Consider the following 16758-nt stretch of genomic DNA (forward strand, 5'->3'; position numbering starts at 1 on the left):
GGTCGGGTCTTCTTCCTCAAATCCCTGTGTTTGCGTCAGGCTTCGTGAAAGCGCAGCTGGGTAAATAAGGAGTTGATCAGATCAAACGCGCGTCACGCACCGTGCCGCCGCTGCTGCTGCTGCTGCCGTGACGCCGCAAACCCGACGAAGCCGCAGAAATGTCCGCGTGTGAGTTTGAATCGCTGGAGAAATGTCTGGAGGCCCACGTGCCGGAGGCCGAGCTGTCCGAGGTGAAGCGCATCTTATTCGGGAAGGAAACGCAGTGAGTTGTCGCGAGAGCACCTCTACGTTTTGCTGCTCCATCATCGCCTTTTAGAAAGAAAACAGACCTGTGTTCACACTGGCTGGCGTTTGTTTAAACACGTGCTCGATGACCTGCTTTGTATCTGTTTTTATTTATTTCCATTATTGTGTTTTTTACTGCTCCATCTGTTAATGTGTATTTTACTAAGCTCTTCACTGTTGAAATGTTTGGCTCCTGTTATCTGGTTTTGACACGCTCTAATTCATTTATTTTCCTGACTCCTGTACAGCACTTTATGACCTTTTGTATGTGACATGTGCTATATAAATAAATAAACCTTACTAACTTACTTTAACTTTAGCAAACCAAGCACGGAGATCATATTATTTTCTATTGTTCTATTCATGGTTTTAATGAGTGGACTTTGGTCTCTTTAGTCTGAGCTGCAGTGGTTGACACACAACCTTTAAACTGTGCAAAGAAAATATTACGCAATACAATGTTTGAAACTTTAAACATGTAGTTTCTGTGTAAAAGTAGGAATCACAAGGATGTTATTGTTGAAAAAAAAAATAAGTCCAGACTTCTATTTATGACTCACATCTCCAACTGTGCACAAGGGAGAATAATGCAGTGAAACAGGAAAATACAAACCAATGCTGCAACTAACTAACTGTTCTCTGTCGCAGGAAGTTGGACCTCCCGTCATGTGCCGTGAGCGCGGCCTCTGAGCGTGACTTTGAGCTGAAGGGTTACAGGTTTGAAGCCGCACAGGAACAACTGAGGCCGCCCAGAAGGGTCCGCGTGGGACTCATTCAGAACCGCATTGTCCTGCCCACCGACGCCCCCGTCCTGGACCAGGTCAGGACTCAGACACGTGTTGTTAAGCGGACTAGCGACAGACAGGATGCTGTGCAGTTGATATCGTTTCTGTTTCTGTAAAAGCCGGTGGTGTAAACCCTCTGGGTGTCTTCTCCACAGATCAATGCCCTGCACAGCCGCGTTGGTGAAATGGTTGAAGTGGCAGCCATGTGTGGCGTGAACATTGTCTGCTTTCAGGAGACCTGGAGTGAGTGCTTTCATGGGTCAGAACTACACATTTAATAAGCCGGTAACAAGACTAACCTGTCTTCTGCTGCCCACAGCCATGCCCTTTGCTTTCTGCACCCGCGAGAAAGAACCATGGACGGAGTTTGCAGAGTCTGCTGAAGAAGGAAACACCACACGCTTCTGCCAAGAGGTGAGATTACAGAAGTCTGCCGCAGTGCAATGATGTGCTTCGCTGCCGTGGCCTACCAACACTGTCAATTATTCTATTAGCTGGCCAAAAAATACAACATGGTAGTCGTCTCTCCAATTCTGGAGCGAGAGGGGCTGCACAGCACTCTGTGGAACACAGCGGTGGTGATCTCCAACTCTGGAAATGTGCTGGGAAAGAGCCGGAAGAACCATATTCCCAGGATTGGAGACTTTAATGAGGTTAGTTAGTACGTGATTTTCCTTCAATGCACTTGTGTGAAATTAGGCAAACTGCTGTGTTTCTTTTTCCACCCAGTCTACGTATTATATGGAGGGTGACACTGGCCACACAGTGTTCCAGACACAGTTCGGAAACATTGCTGTGAATATCTGCTACGGGCGCCATCACCCTCTCAACTGGTTCATGTACAGCATGAACGGAGCTGAGATCATCTTCAACCCCTCAGCTACTGTCGGAGCCCTCAGGTCAGGAACAAAATGGAGTTCGTATTTATTCTGTATTAACGATCGCTAGAAGGCCTCTTGGTCAAAACAAGCTGCTTGACTCCCATTGACCCGATTCCTCCCCCGCTGTGTGCAATGAGCACAGTCTTCCTATGCTGAGATAGTTTTGTGGCTTTTTGTTACTTTGGAAGTACGCGACACGTAATATTGTCAATATTGTGCTTTAGTTGTACATATTCCCCTAATCCCCCTACAAAACTAGACCTATTGCTGTTTGTTATACATCGTTTTACATAAATTAAGCATTTCTTTCTTGCCTACAGTGAGCCCATGTGGTCTATCGAGGCCAGGAATGCAGCAATAGCTCACCACTGTTTCACTTGTGCAATCAACCGAGTTGGGACGGTGAGTCATTCTCCATAACTGCAGTCTGTCAGCAATCATACATGCAGGACATTCACACTCCAGTTCAGGGCCGTGGTTAGGTTTTAGACACACTGAATCCTACTTTAGCTTTTTTATTATAGATCAAAAGTTCTCTTTTTTTTCATCAGGTTTATTCAGAAAACATTTGTAATTTTCAAGCATTTTTCCAAAATGTTTTCTTTGGTAAATGCTAAATAATTGAGATAAGGTGTAGCTGGAGAAAGATATCGCACAGTTATTTTTTGGATAAATGAATGACTGAAACCATTTCAACATCACTGATGTATGACCCTGAAGACTATGTACACAATTCTTCTCGAAAGTGAACGTCACTGAGGTTGTTAAACCTTCCGCATCCCTGAAACATGAGCTCAGTGTCTGTGGTCGCGACAGCCCTCCATTCAACAGTCACTGATGGGAGCTTTTGTGACTTTCTCTGCGTTCTTGTCTTTCACACAGGAACATTTCAAAAGTGAATTCACATCTGGGGATGGAAAAAAAGGTACGAGATTTATTTCCTGAACTTGAGAAACTTCAATTTAGCTTCCTTAACATGTACATTTGCGACAAGTTTATCCAAATGTTTTGTAATGTTGCAGTATGTATGCTATCCGTATCTATACAGTAAGTAGCTGTTACTGGCAGTGTTACTTCAGTGACAGGCCCGTCTTCTGACTTCTGCAGCTCACCATGATTTTGGACACTTCTATGGATCCAGTTATGTGGCCGCTCCCGACGGCAGCCGCAGCCCGGGGCTCTCCAGGACCCATGACGGACTGCTGGTTGTAGAAATGGATCTCAACCTGAACAGACAAATCAGCGACAAATGGAGTTTTAAGGTAAATATTACTGCGCACAGCATTCAAGGCCTCCGTGTAGGTATCATCGTGATCTACTTTACAAAAGCGTGTGTATTTGTTCTCGCAGTGATTGAAGGGTTGTACTTGCTGAGGAGGCAAATGTTTTTAGATGCTTTTCAGTCATGTGAACTCCATCTATTCAACCTCTTTACTTCCTTTCTTTGCAGATGACTGGGCGGTATTCTGAGTATGCTGAGGAACTTACCAAGACTGTGAGACATGACTTCAAACCCAACGTTGTGAAAGAGTAGATTACACGATAGTATCGGTAACCATTGTGCCTTCTTAAAAAAAAAAGGTTGCTGTGATGTCTCTAGAGGACAACACTTCTGTCAAACAAAACTGCAATAAAGTTATTATACATTGATAAAAATGTAAGTTAGTACATTTCAGTCCTAATCCTAACAACTAGTATCCATGTATTTCAGAAGATGAGTTTGTTTACATCATAGCACTGTGGAAAAATGGAAAATAAAACTGGGTTTTATAATGTTCTATATACAAAATACTACATTTTTTTCAGTGTGGGATGTCAAAGATTAGCAACAGCATTTATTTTTATATATTTTTGGGCAGTCAGATTAAAAACCTCCAACTTATTACTTTGATTATTACTAAAACTGCTCTAAAAATATCCAAATCATACTGGTATGCTTTATTGATAACCAGGTATTAGGATAGTTGGATAACTACCAAATATTTGTTAAATTTTCAGTTTCTTTACAATATGCCAACCCCGCAAATTTAACTATTTCCTGCATTTTAATGTTTTTGTTTGGGAAAATAAACATGGGTCAACATGAAAAAAATGGTAAAAACTCAAATTTTGTAGCCGTAGTTTTAGATTGAAGGCAAATATTAAACAAACCGAGTTCAGTAGTTTTCTTTTCATCGTGTTTATATTTGTCGTATTGGTTCAATTCAGTTGGTTCGAGGAAACTAAATTCAAACAGATTTATCTTAATTTCATCATTGAGGATTTGACAAGGATTTCAGTTGTTACATTTTTTTTGGAGTTAACAGAGAAACGAGTAAAGCGAGACCATAACTGCTGCTGAACAGCAGGCGCTGCAGACGCTTACGGGTTGATGCAAAATGCTAAAAAACACACAATCAGTGAAGTGACTCTGTTACACATTAATAGCTAACATTAGCCTCAGTAAGCAGGTGGAACCAGACCATGTCTGGCACTGTTAAGTGTATTGAATTAAACAAGAGTTAAATATATTGCTTATGACAGAAAACTAAATGGAGCGACGGCTGCGCCGTGACCTCTGAGACAGGAACGACCCCCAAGTGAGAGAAACAATTTATTGTCTTACATTTTCTTTTCTTCTTTTAGCTCAAACTTGCTACATGTTCAAAAACAATTATGTGCAGGACCTTTCTTTTAGATCTTCTTAAGATGGATCCCACACTAACTCATTTCCGCTATGAGACATCCTTTACTTTTCTGAAGAGGCTCCAGTCGAAAGATGTTCTCTATTTCAAAGTTTTGTAAAACCTAAAAAAAATACATTTGATTTATGAGTAATAAATGTGTACATCAAAGAACCAACATTCAATTTTATAAAATGTTTGGCAGAATATTTTATATTTTCAAGGTGCAAGTTTATCAAATACTCATGGTTTAGGAAGAAAAACAAGGATAGAGAAGATGTTTAAATCCTTTAATTATAACATAATAAATGCAGCTCTATGTTTAATAAAAAATAATGTCTGAGGTTTGAACCGTGCTGTTTATTCTTACCAAAAAGCACAACCAGGAAGAAATCACTTTTTATAGGTTCAAGAACAGCAATGTCATAGTCAATATTTAAATAACAAATAATGTCTGGTTTGAAAAGTGTAGTGCAAAAACATACTTATAATACCAAAATGAAAAGAAGAAAAAACTCGGTGACGTTAAGAAAAAGAGGTCGTCTTCACCACGTTCAACATAGAACATGAGTCAAAATTACACCTTTGTTCTGCCACACATTCAAAACTAAAATGCGATCTATCCTTTCATCCAGCTTGTTGCCAAGACACCAAAACACAAGATGGTGGGCTGCTTTTACGCAATAGAAATTAATTAATCCGGGAGTTCCTGTTTCAGTCTGTCAATCCTCTGTCCATATTCTTTTGCATTGAACTCGCTATCAATTGATGTCACACTTTAGGGCATTAATTACCTGAGACTCTCAAAGCACAACTACTTCCTGTTCTCCTTGTTGATTGAATCATCAGAATAAAAGGTGATGAAGAGGTGAATGAGAAGGATTCTTCTTTTTTTTAAAGGCAAGTGGAGGTTGAGGCTGCTGATGAGCCTTTTTGGAACTTTAACATTGAACAGCACAAATAAATTGTTTATACTAAACGTTGTTTTAAGCCCTGAATTATGTGCACACTATTTACAGGTATGTCGTATTCTGTCATGATTCCCACAATTCATCCTGTAGTTTCACAAGTCTGAAACACTCAGCACAGTTTGAGATTTCAATAGCTCATATTAGAGTCATTAAAATTCAACTAAGACACAATAAAATCTATGGTCTATCTGCTAATCTCACAAAAGAGGATACAAAAATAAATGTAACTTTGATTTTTGAAACTCCCATCTGTTAGTCCTGCAGTGGTCGAGTGGTAGTGACTTTGTAAGAGGAAATAAGAGCGGTGAATCTGCAGCAGTCATGTGAGCAGTTGGGCTTCTTAGCACCGGAGAGGATGGCCCAGGGGATCTGCGATACCAGGAGGAGCCGCGAGTCCAAGACTGTCGACCTGCAACATCAGGTCACTACAATGATGAGCGGAGGAAGAGTGAAATCCTAACCCATCACCACTGTCCATCAACTCTCCTTGAAGACCAGCAGGATATCCTCATCTGTCCCGTAGCTCCGCCGAGCCTCCTCAAAGTTATTGACGCTGGTGCAGCACACCCCTGAAAAACACACAAACACCTGTCGGGTCCAAACTCAAGAGATAACTTGTTACGACAGTGACAGTCAGGTGATTACAGTAGTTCAAGAATCAGCTAATTGTCCTCCCATCAGGAGAGAGCGTGGCAATGTTCGTCTGTGTCTAAGGTTCACAATTAAGGGATTTTGTGAATGATCTTATCTGTTGGATTGATTGACATTTGGCACAGACATTCACATGCATTGTAATAATGGTTTGTAATAACTCCATCACATGTCACCGAGCACCATCGTCTGGTCAAAATATTTAGTAATTATCTCAAATGTTGTCAATTTCGCAAAGATATTGATTGTTTTAAAAGCAGAAATTAAGTTATATCTTCAACTGAAATGTCTACATTGCTAACAAAACCATGAATATAAAGCTTTGAAACAAAGTTGACAAAATATGCTCATCTAAGGCTTTAACAATAACTTTCAGCAATTCGTTTACGATTTTTCTTTCATAAAAATTGTCAATCCAATAAGCAACACATTTATACTACATTTTAAACTAAATCTACTTGTCAAAAAGGGAAACGTGTATCAGGGCTTCAGAGTCCTAAAATAAACTATGACATTACATTTATTCAGAATCAGCTTGACTGGCCATGTGTGTTGACACATACATGGAATTTGACCCCGGCTTCACGTATCTCTTCGTACTTATATACGTAAAAAATAAACAAGATAACTATACAAGACTATTAAAGACAACAGTAGACTGTTTTCAAAAAGTCGCCCATTGATTCTGCAACTGGTATTATAAACATATTATAACTACTGCTGCTGCTTATTCAAGTGCACTTCTGCCACATTCTGCTTGTGCTTTGGACATATGACATTACTTACGGTCAGAATACGCTGGGTTGTTGTAGAAAACACAGCCAGTGCTCCTGTTGAAGCCGCATACTACAACAAAGTGACCCTGGTACTCTGGCTTCCTGCAGAAACACTTCTGGCCCACGGGCAGGAAGCAGCAGTATTTGACAGGCGAGGAGCAGAGTTCACATGCCAAGACTACGGCGTTAACCAGCACTATGGCAACATGGCCCTGCTCCAGATGAGACTCGATTTCCTGAACCGTCACAGAGCTATGAGAAGACATCCACAAACACATGTCAAGTGTTAGGTTTGCTTTATGTGAGGCAAAAGCCAGTTTGCCCTAGCGAATACGCTGAAAACTCACCCTTTCTTTAACACTACACCGTTGCTGTCTGCTTTGAGGAAAAGCTCATTCACTCTGTCCTCTTCTGTATCAAAGTGTTTCTTATAGAAAGACTGCAAACCACACGAAAAGGAAATAAAGGCAGAGTCACATACACAGAACTAGAAACATTCAAATCTGGTTAGGACAGTACTGACAGCTTAGCAAAGTACCTGATTCCTAAAGCCCTTATCAACACCCAAAGTCTGCGTGCAAAAGCAGTGTTTGATTCCTAGATGGCACATGAGGTAGGCCAGGTCAATAGTCCACACACTCTCTGTCAGCTTGAGCTCCCAGCATGCTCTCTGAAACTCCTCATCACTGACTGGATGGAGGTACCTGCAACATTGGACAGTTAGAGACTGTCAGCTGCCATGCAACGGTGTTAAAGCATACAAGTCACTGTACATTTCAACCAGGGAACTCGTACAATTTGACTATTGACTGTCGTTATTCACAACACCTTTAGCAGACTACATGACGTCATGCTTTTAGAAGTTAACGACTTTATTGTGCACTTACTTCAGGACCATCCTGGAGCAGGCTAACCCACAGTCCCAGTGGTAGAGCTGCCGAATGACAGGGACGTTCAGCAAGACGGCATCCTCTGAGGAAAGGTGTAAACTGTTCACGTTAGGTCGTGATTGAAACAATAACTGTGTAGTGACGCCGCTCTCATGAAGAGACGTGAAGCTGGCTCAGTTCCTATGTATGAAGCTGTTGATATCGGGTGATGTCACTCACCTGTCATTCTGTTGTTTTCTTTTTAGACAAAGCGCCCAACTAGCTAACTCGAGACGAGCTGGGCAGTCGTGTTTACAGCATTTTATCCGGGGTTGGGTTTCTTCATGGATGCTGCAAGTTTAACGTTAGCTGTCAGGCTAACCGCACTAACTGGTCGGTTGGCTGCATTTAAACGAGGCTTCCTCCGCGACACGCGCCACCGCGGCACATATAAGTTTTATGTAAATACACAAATAAGGCATACAAGTAAGATAAACGAGTTTTTTGGGTCGTTTCCTCTGCCTGAAAGACGGCTCTGCTTCACTTCTCTGTTGTTTGCTAGCACACTGAGAAGCTTCTTCTGTTGGGTCATGTTGTCCCTGATGGAGGTGCTGCCCCCGTGCGGTGCGGGGGAGGCATAGTTAAAAACAAATTTGTATTTTTGTAATTTTTTTTACATAATATGTATGTAAAGACTCATTCTTTTGATAAACTGTTTTATTGAGGAACTCAAATAATTTTGAGGATATGTTTTTAATTTCCAGTTTAAAAATCACAAATTATCTTTAGGTGGCTTTACAGCATTGTGTCATTGGGCCCTGGCATTGGAAAAGAAAAAACTTCCCTAAAAAAAACCTTTAACTGGAAGAGAAAGGTTAATGTGAGCATGCTACTGGGTCCCGTAGCTGGTTCCCATCAACACCTGTGTCATAAAAAGAGAAATAAAAAGATTGATGGTTAAACTTGCCTAAAAAACAAACAATGTATTCAATACAAATGAATGCAAGTAAGGAATTTAAAATGTGAAACTAAAGGATGGATTACTTACTGCTTCAGTTACAGCATCCTCATTTAGATATGAGACTATGTATTTGCTATAAAGGTCTCTTTTTCTCGAGCATGTCAACATAAACCAGTCAAAAACCACAGGGACCTGCAAAAAAACATATACATGTTGTTTATCATTGTTTTTTTTCCTTTCTCAAAAAGTACATTTCATTTAATCAGATCAAGTGCAGGACTGGATATGTCTACTTACCAAACTGAGGAATGACAATGCTGCACCCAAGTTCACTATGGTTGGTACAATTGCAAATTTCCCTGCCTGCAAGATTAAAGAACACCCAGGTATTGTTAAAGCAAAGAGAACACACACTTTAGCTCATCAAGTCATTGCAATTTCAACATTTAATCTGGCCTCACAGTTCCAAAGACAATGACGTCGAACCGAATCCCGTATGCTTTGATTAAGGTTCTTGTTTCCTCTCCATCTGCGGTCTTGTAGTATTTTGCAAACCTAAAACAAGTGTTTGTTTTTTATATGAATTTTTTTTTTTACCAGTTAATCTATTCAAGCCTTTGTTAATACGGTTCCACCTGAAGTTATATCCAGGAGCCACATTGTTGACAGCATGTTTGCTGTCCAGTCTGCGGAAGCTGTACTTGGGGGAACATTTCCTCCCTGCCCACCAGTCCAGGTCACAGCTCCAATCAATGATAATACCGAGAATACCACCCTTTAAAAACATAAAATACAGGTGGAGACAGATGTGACACTTTTAATTAGTTTTAACTGACATCCAAGGGAGAAAAGAGATAAGAAAGTGTGGAAGGAAATCCCATTCAATTCTAGGAATACCTTCACAGCCATGTCTTGAAATTCCTCTCCAGCCTCTGAAATAATGTGTTTGAGGCGGAATATGGGGCAATCAGGGTCTGTTACTCGATTGAATTCACATCTCTTCAGGTATGAGGAGTTAATATGTGGCCACATGTTTCCCCTGGGGTAGGAAGAAATACGTACATTTAATATAATGGCACACTAAAAGAAACAGTACAGTTGCATATTCTACATCGATAAGATCGGTTATTTTACACTTAGAAACACTGACCTGTGAAAGTTGAACTTTGGGTATGTTATGCTGTTTTTGACCATCACAGTGAAGTTCTCTGCTGCAGCCAGCAGTGCGTGTCTGTGGGAAACAACATGTCAAGCCATGTCCACCTTATATTTAATACTTCTAAATACTACAACATTGCATAATCTTACTCAGGCAGTTTAGTGTCTATTTCAAGAGGGCACCATGAGAGCACTTCACAGGTCTTGACAGTCGTGGAATAATTCTCACACAGCCCCGTCTGTATACCTGAGTGGAACATCAATGCCAGGTGGTGTTTTCTGTGTGGTATCACATATTTAACAGCCGATGTATGAACACAAATCAATGTGGTGGGGACGGGCCTACCGTTGCCTCTGGGATCACTTTGCCCCTCAATGCAGTCACAGTCATCCACACAAATAGACGATGGGTTTGGAAGCTGGAGGAGAAATGACCTGTGTTAATCTGTCCCCTGCTAGTGATGCACCTGCTGGTGATGGACCTGCTGGTGATTAACCTGCTGGTGATTAACCTGCTGGTGATAAATCTGCTGATGCGCCACAAAGCGCCACAGGAAGTCTTTCTACCTGTGGCAATCAAACTGTATAACTCCTCCCCCTTCTGCAGGACTGACCACTAAAAAACAGACACTTACAACAATAGTAACCACATCCTGTGCAATATAACTTCTTTTTTTCAACATTGTGCACTATTATTTTTCATTCATCTTTGAGGGATACAACTTTCTAATAAGTTGTCAAATAACATTGACAATATCAGGCACAATACTATTTTTCTATTTCAGTTTAATTTACATACTGGTATTAGTATCAGTTCTAATACACCTAATATTTGTTATTCCATTGTTTATTTTTGTTTATATTTTGTTCTATCATTTTTTTTGCTATTCTTCTTCTGTAATAATGATAAAACTCTGACACAACAATTTCCTTCAGGATTGATAAAGTTCTCCGTTATCCATCTAATGTGACCCAGTTAGTAGGGGGCGAGGTGCACATCTGCATCAGGATGTTTATTGGGTAAAGTTATTAAGCAGGTTGGCGTTTGATTAAGATGTGTTTGGGTTTTGTACATGGAAACTTTTCATGGACATTTAAAAATATTTTTCTGGCACATTCGACAACATTATCAATCGATTTATTTAACATATTCATCAATAATGAAAGTAATCATCAGTTACAAACCTAAAACATACACGAGCTTTGGTGACTCACCTCAGGACAACGTGACTGAGTTTGAATGGGGGTAATAACCATGTTGGTTAAAACAAAGAATGAATTATCGCCCTGTTAGACAGAAGAGAGGATCAAACGTCACAAAGCAATGAAACAGTTTCACACAGTCAAACTGATCAGTTTTGCACATTTCCCAGACGGTATACCACGAGCTAGATAGAGAGCTTGTGTGTCTTTGTAATAAAGATCAAATGTACCTGAGATGGGATGACAAAATCAGCCACGTCCCAAAACCGGGGGTCCATGTCGGATGTGTTTGTGAAGGCAAAACCTTTCACTTTGGTGGTGACGCTGCTGGTGACTGAGTCTGTCTCCTGGTAGGCCTTCTGCACCACACACACATACCTGCGGACGAAAAGCAACACCAGGCAGGAAAAGGCTTACAGTATTTTATGACTAGATTAGCTTTATGTCCACAAGCCCTCGCCATTGTTTGTTACTTACCCCACCACATACAGCAGCACCAGAAGCTGGGCAAACCTGAAGAAAAACCCTGCCCTTATGTTTGGAATAACCAGCGTTTTTGGTGTTTGATAATCAAACATGTAATGTAGGCAGCTCTGGAAGCCGCCTGCAGTCTTGCTCATGGTTGCTGCACCACACAACAGCTATAGACTACTGAGCCATAACGATGAGGGAACAGCTTATTCAAATCATTGTATTCAAATCCATTTTTTTGGCATCAGCACGTTTTACATGTAGTGAACATATAGTCGGTTTAAACAAACCACACACAGTAAAGGCTGCACACCACATTTTGTGACCGTATTTAAAAGAGATGAGTCAGAGATGATCCAGTGCAAAAATAGGTTTGCAAAGAGATGGTCAGTGTCATTGTCACACATTAGGAAGAAAAGGTGGTATTTACAAACTCTCTTGATCTTTGCAGCCCTCTTAAAATGATCCAGAAAACCTAAAATACATATAGTAAGTCACATGGAACAATAGAATAAGGCAGTGGTTTCACCAAGGACATCATAATCATACTTCAGCAAATATTATCTCTAAGTTTCTATATATATGTAAGCCAAATGTCATAATGAGATAGTCATAAACATGAGATAGCAAGTCAAAATGATGAGGTAAAAAGAATTTGTGAGATATGAGTAAGTCATAATTAAGAGACAGAAAGTCAAAATGCACTTCAGTGTCGCTGGATTTTTTTCTTTTCTTCTCCCTCTCAGAATTATGACCTACTATCTCACTTACTCCTCTTTCGTAATCTATTTGCCGGTCTGAAGAGACTCAGACGAGCTACTGCGTCAAACAATGAAACTTTGTTACAGTTCACACATTTGCATGACAATTTAAGATATGATACTCACTACAACCACTGATTAAAAAAGCTTGTAAAACAGAGCATGCTCACTGAGGAGGGTGTCAGCTGACACGTTCATCTTCACATCAGCAATGCAGCATTTACATCTTGATGTAATACTAAAAACAATTATTAAGAGCACGATTGGGGGAGACAATAAGAACGCTTTAAACCAAGACCGATTAAGAATCAGTTTTAATTTCTTGACACACATTGACTTCCATGAACACAGGACAGATACAATGTCACTTTGGTCCAAAAGTACCTCAGATATATAAAGTCTGTATAAAAGAACCATTTCAGGTCATATAGACACTTTGGCATCCCATTAGTCACTGGTGTAGCTTGCCTTCAATACAATATGTTCTCAACCCACCCTCTTTCAAGTTTCTTTAAGTTATGATGTAATATTTACACAGTTAAGAAAGAAAGGCTACAGTAGACTGTGTATATATACAAGTGGACATTTTTCATTGAACAACAGACACAAAAACGTGTTAATTCATCAATAAAACTAATGAAGTACAGTCAATATGTTTAGTGTTTCAGTGCTGAATTTTCAAGTACGATATAAAGGCATCTAGAAAAAAAAAAAAAAATTAAAAAAAAAAAAAAAATCAAGCTACAGTTAAACGTGGACCAGGAAAACATCTTCCTTCATGTTTACATTCTCCAGTATAACCCCTCAGGATGAGGCTGACATTTTTGGAAACCAGCCATCATGTTCGCTCATGTGCCGCTCTTTGACAATGCAAACATCAGGCTCTATATTTCAGATGTGTACACTGTGTCAGTCTCTTGAACTGATAAATTTACAATAACAACGTTCCATCTGAAGGAAAGTCTGCATCACGGCCATTTATATGAATCCTTTCTGTCATATGCATTGAATGTGTTATAACTCTGTTATGTGCTTCATTCTGTACACAAGACATCTATTGTACGTCTGTCCATCCAGTGAAAGGGATCCCTCTGTTTCTCTCTCATGTTTCCTCCTTATTTTCTCTCTGTTAAAGTGTTGTTTTAAGGGGCGAGCTTTCCTAATAGGTGATTTTGGGCTATACAAAATAAATTGAACTGAAGTTAAATGCATGTCAGTCGACTAAAAAAGGTCCGCAGATTTCATTTGTCCAAAATCAAAGTCAAGCACTCCGTCGTGCAGGTTGCCTTCGTTTGCGTTATCAAAGCTGTTCTTCCCGTGGATCTGTTTGAGGTGCTTGCGGAGAACTGGCTTGTGAGCGAAAACCATGTCACAGTAGTTGCAGCGGTGTGGCTTATCCCCACTGTGCAGGTTTAGGTGATCCAGCAAAGAACACTTTTGGGTGAAGGTCTTACCACAGATTTTACACTGGAAGGGCTTGATGCCTGCATGGACGCGCATATGTCGGTGCAGGTTGCCCTTCTGCGTGAAGGTCTTGCCGCACAGCAGACACATGAACAGCTTGTGCATCTTGAGGTGGTTGGCGTAGTTTTCCAGCTGGCGGAAGACCCGGGAGCACTTGGGACACTGGTGGTACCACTGCAGAGGTTTGTCGTAGTTCCTCTGGTGCACACTGTGCTTGTCTGCAGGAGGGGGACTGAGCGGGTATCCGGCCAGGCCGGGAGGAACCGTCATCTCACTGCCACGACTGTCCACAGTGGAGTTGATGAGTGAGTGCTGGGGTTCAGGAGAGTGGAGTGTAGGAGGAGCAGGACTAGTGAGGAGGTTACCGGTGATGGAGTTTTCTGCTACATCAGACACAGACTCCACTTTTACTATAGTGATGTCACTCTCCACCACACCCTGCTTTGGACATTTGCCTAAGATCTGAAGAGGGGACGCAGGCTGTATGATCACATCATCGTCGTCATCATCATCATCATCGCTGCCGTCATCCACATCGCTGCCATCGTCGCCATTGTTGTCGTCAACAACCTGCATCACCTCTTCCTCCTCATCCTCCTGATGAACAGTCCGAACCTGAGAGCGCTCTTGCTCTTTATGAGTCTGGGAGGTTAAACCATCCTCTTTCTTCTCCCTTTTCATACCCACAGACACCTCCAGCTTGCGTGCAGACTGAGGTTTGATGAACTTGCTCAGAGCTTGAGTGCATTGCTCTACAATGTGGCCCATTTGGAGGAAGCTAGCCACTGTCAGGTAATTCACAAGCTCCAGCTCAGGAAACTCCAGCTGACCTGTGTAGCAAGACAGCAGCAGCTGTCGGCCCACCTCCGCCTCCTGGATCATGGAGATCTGGACCTCCCTGGAGTCCTGCTGAAGGATGAACTGGTCCCTCAAGAAAGAGGAGCCGGCTGCAAGCACTACCTTGTGACCGGGGACCTCCAGCTGGTTGATGCGCACACTAACATCACAGAAGCGTTTCTGGTGGCGTAGGAGGTTCATCTTCTGCAGCATGGAGTCCCCAAATGTGGAGAAGCGGAACTGCAGGATCACTTGGTTCTGGGCCATGGTGAACCGAGGGCCAGCAGCAGTGGTGCACCTGTTACAATACAATACAGATCTGTGTTATCTCTCCTAAACGGCACAACATTACAGAGTTTTACCTTTAGTCTTCAACTCTTGTACTTTAGATGACAGGCAGTCTTACCCGCATGTATTGGTATTAAAGCCGAGGAGCCGAACATGACATTGATAGCAGAGCTATTGCCCCTAAACAGCTCTTAACATGGCGACTGCGCACTAACATGCACGAAAAGGCACGCACGCTGCAGGCCCGCAGATAACTACACATACACAGAGGGACAGGTATAGACAATAATTCACAAACGTCGCATCTCTACAACATGAATCATCTTAAGTTGTTTGATACCATATTAATGCTTTGAATGTCAAATAACATGACATATATATATAGCAAAAGGGCTAATTATTTAACTACCACCACCTGAGTCAATCACGACCTAAAACGGGTGCGTGCTGTCCTCTAGGATAAAGTAAAACTGAGATGAGTATCGTGTCTGCTTCTTAAGCGGGTCATCAAACACCACTAGTGTGTCGTTCATCCTCTCAAACAGATGGTTTACCTGCTAGCAACGTGGGCGAGCAGCGCGTCCGCGAGAACATGAACTAGCGTTGAATAGAGCCAGTAGCCGAAATGATAACTACATTAACTGGAAAACGAGTTTAAAACGTCCCAACGTCACTTGTTAAAAGTGTTGCGGAGGTTTGACACACGAGAGATCAACGTTGAAACCGGCGAGCTTCAACGTTAGCTTAGCGCCGCCGCCACAATAACGTTGTCGGTAAATTACCGGCTCTCTTTGAAGGTGAAATAAGTGACGTCAGCCTGTGTTTTGACGCTACTCTTTGGGGGGACAGCGAGACGAGCCGGGAATCGTGCCATGCTCAGCGTTAGCTCACAGCGAGCGTTGCGCATGTAAACAATCAATCACGTCGGCCTGCTCCTCCGCGCGCCTCGAGCTGTCCGGGCACGCGCACCGCTGCGGACCGTCTCTAACTCACAACGTCTTCTCTGCCACGGACACGGCAGTGCAGGTTTCGTACCTGTTGACCCTTTGTAAACAAGCCCGTTAACGACGGGTCTTCATCGGCAGGAGGCTGTCGGGGGGGAACTTGAAGAGCTGCTCCGGATGCACACACACACAAAAAAAAAAAACACATTTAAAGGGCCAGTGCAGGCAAACGGGACCCGCCCCCCTCAGGTCTTGAACCCTGACCCTGAACAGGGATTTACTGACGTCCCCTGGTAGATGGTTGAGTTGCTGCTGCGAGGACTTGAACCGGTGTCTCGCTAAATAGAAATGAGACCGCACTCATCACATTACAATGACAACTTCAATTGAAATATTAGGTACATTTGGATGTATTTATTTTCATGCTATTTTTTCCTCCCTGATTTGAATGTCTTCCGGGATATTTTCTCACAAGATGTGAGGTCATTTCAAATAATCCATGTACACGTTTTGTCAAAAGTGTAAGTGTAAATGACCAAAACCTTACAGATTTTGCTCTTCAAGATTTTGCCCAATTCCATAGAGCTCCAAACAGTCACTTAATTAAACATTGTGGGAAAGAAATATCAGTCTTTTGTTAAAGATGTTAAATTGGGTCATAAATCATAAATACAAAAAGGCTGGAACCCACTGGCCTAACATGACATGACATAACATTGTGTTTGGATGCATGAATTTATGAACTATTGACCCACAGCTTAGTTATAAAGTCTTGGTATCGTAAAGCAAA

The 16758-nt window shown here is 41.7% G+C and overlaps 4 protein-coding genes across 6 annotated transcripts; 1 reads left to right on the forward strand and 3 right to left on the reverse strand.

Annotated features, from left to right (window-relative positions):
* On the forward strand, positions 1-3662 carry upb1 (ureidopropionase, beta). The gene is made up of 10 exons (XM_068566510.1): positions 1-262; positions 934-1105; positions 1226-1313; positions 1390-1484; positions 1565-1723; positions 1800-1969; positions 2272-2353; positions 2834-2876; positions 3059-3213; positions 3402-3662. Exons 1-10 carry the CDS (start codon positions 159-161, stop codon positions 3483-3485), a joined length of 1152 nt encoding a protein of 383 aa, XP_068422611.1. The 5' UTR covers positions 1-158; the 3' UTR covers positions 3486-3662.
* A 1246-nt stretch (positions 3663-4908) lies between these two features.
* On the reverse strand, positions 4909-8437 carry gucd1 (guanylyl cyclase domain containing 1). The gene is made up of 6 exons (XM_068605303.1): positions 8122-8437; positions 7900-7984; positions 7551-7716; positions 7360-7451; positions 7023-7264; positions 4909-6154 (listed from the first exon to the last, which is right to left on the reverse strand). Exons 1-6 carry the CDS (start codon positions 8126-8128, stop codon positions 6063-6065), a joined length of 684 nt encoding a protein of 227 aa, XP_068461404.1. The 5' UTR covers positions 8129-8437; the 3' UTR covers positions 4909-6062.
* A 333-nt stretch (positions 8438-8770) lies between these two features.
* Positions 8771-11823, reverse strand: p2rx4b (purinergic receptor P2X, ligand-gated ion channel, 4b). The gene is made up of 12 exons (XM_068566515.1): positions 11681-11823; positions 11434-11581; positions 11216-11287; positions 10347-10419; positions 10151-10247; positions 9993-10073; positions 9740-9881; positions 9478-9617; positions 9304-9397; positions 9140-9205; positions 8930-9034; positions 8771-8803 (listed from the first exon to the last, which is right to left on the reverse strand). Exons 1-12 carry the CDS (start codon positions 11821-11823, stop codon positions 8771-8773), a joined length of 1194 nt encoding a protein of 397 aa, XP_068422616.1.
* A 944-nt stretch (positions 11824-12767) lies between these two features.
* zbtb26 (zinc finger and BTB domain containing 26) lies at positions 12768-16134 on the reverse strand. 3 transcript variants are annotated; one of them, XM_068566280.1, is made up of 2 exons: positions 16060-16134; positions 12768-15034 (listed from the first exon to the last, which is right to left on the reverse strand). In XM_068566280.1, the coding sequence occupies exon 2, from the start codon at positions 15001-15003 to the stop codon at positions 13657-13659; it is 1347 nt and encodes a 448-aa protein (XP_068422381.1). In that variant the 5' UTR covers positions 15004-15034; positions 16060-16134; the 3' UTR covers positions 12768-13656. The 3 variants fall into 3 exon arrangements, with proteins under 3 accessions (XP_068422381.1, XP_068422383.1, XP_068422382.1); XM_068566282.1 differs by lacking the exon at positions 16060-16134 and adding an exon at positions 15807-15871; XM_068566281.1 differs by lacking the exon at positions 16060-16134 and adding an exon at positions 15143-15221.
* Positions 16135-16758: the final 624 nt, after the last annotated feature.

The sequence above is a fragment of the Clinocottus analis genome, unplaced genomic scaffold, assembly GCF_023055335.1.
Source record: "Clinocottus analis isolate CAN_PGR_092001 unplaced genomic scaffold, fCliAna1.0.p SCAF_7, whole genome shotgun sequence".
Lineage (NCBI taxonomy): Eukaryota > Metazoa > Chordata > Actinopteri > Perciformes > Cottidae > Clinocottus > Clinocottus analis.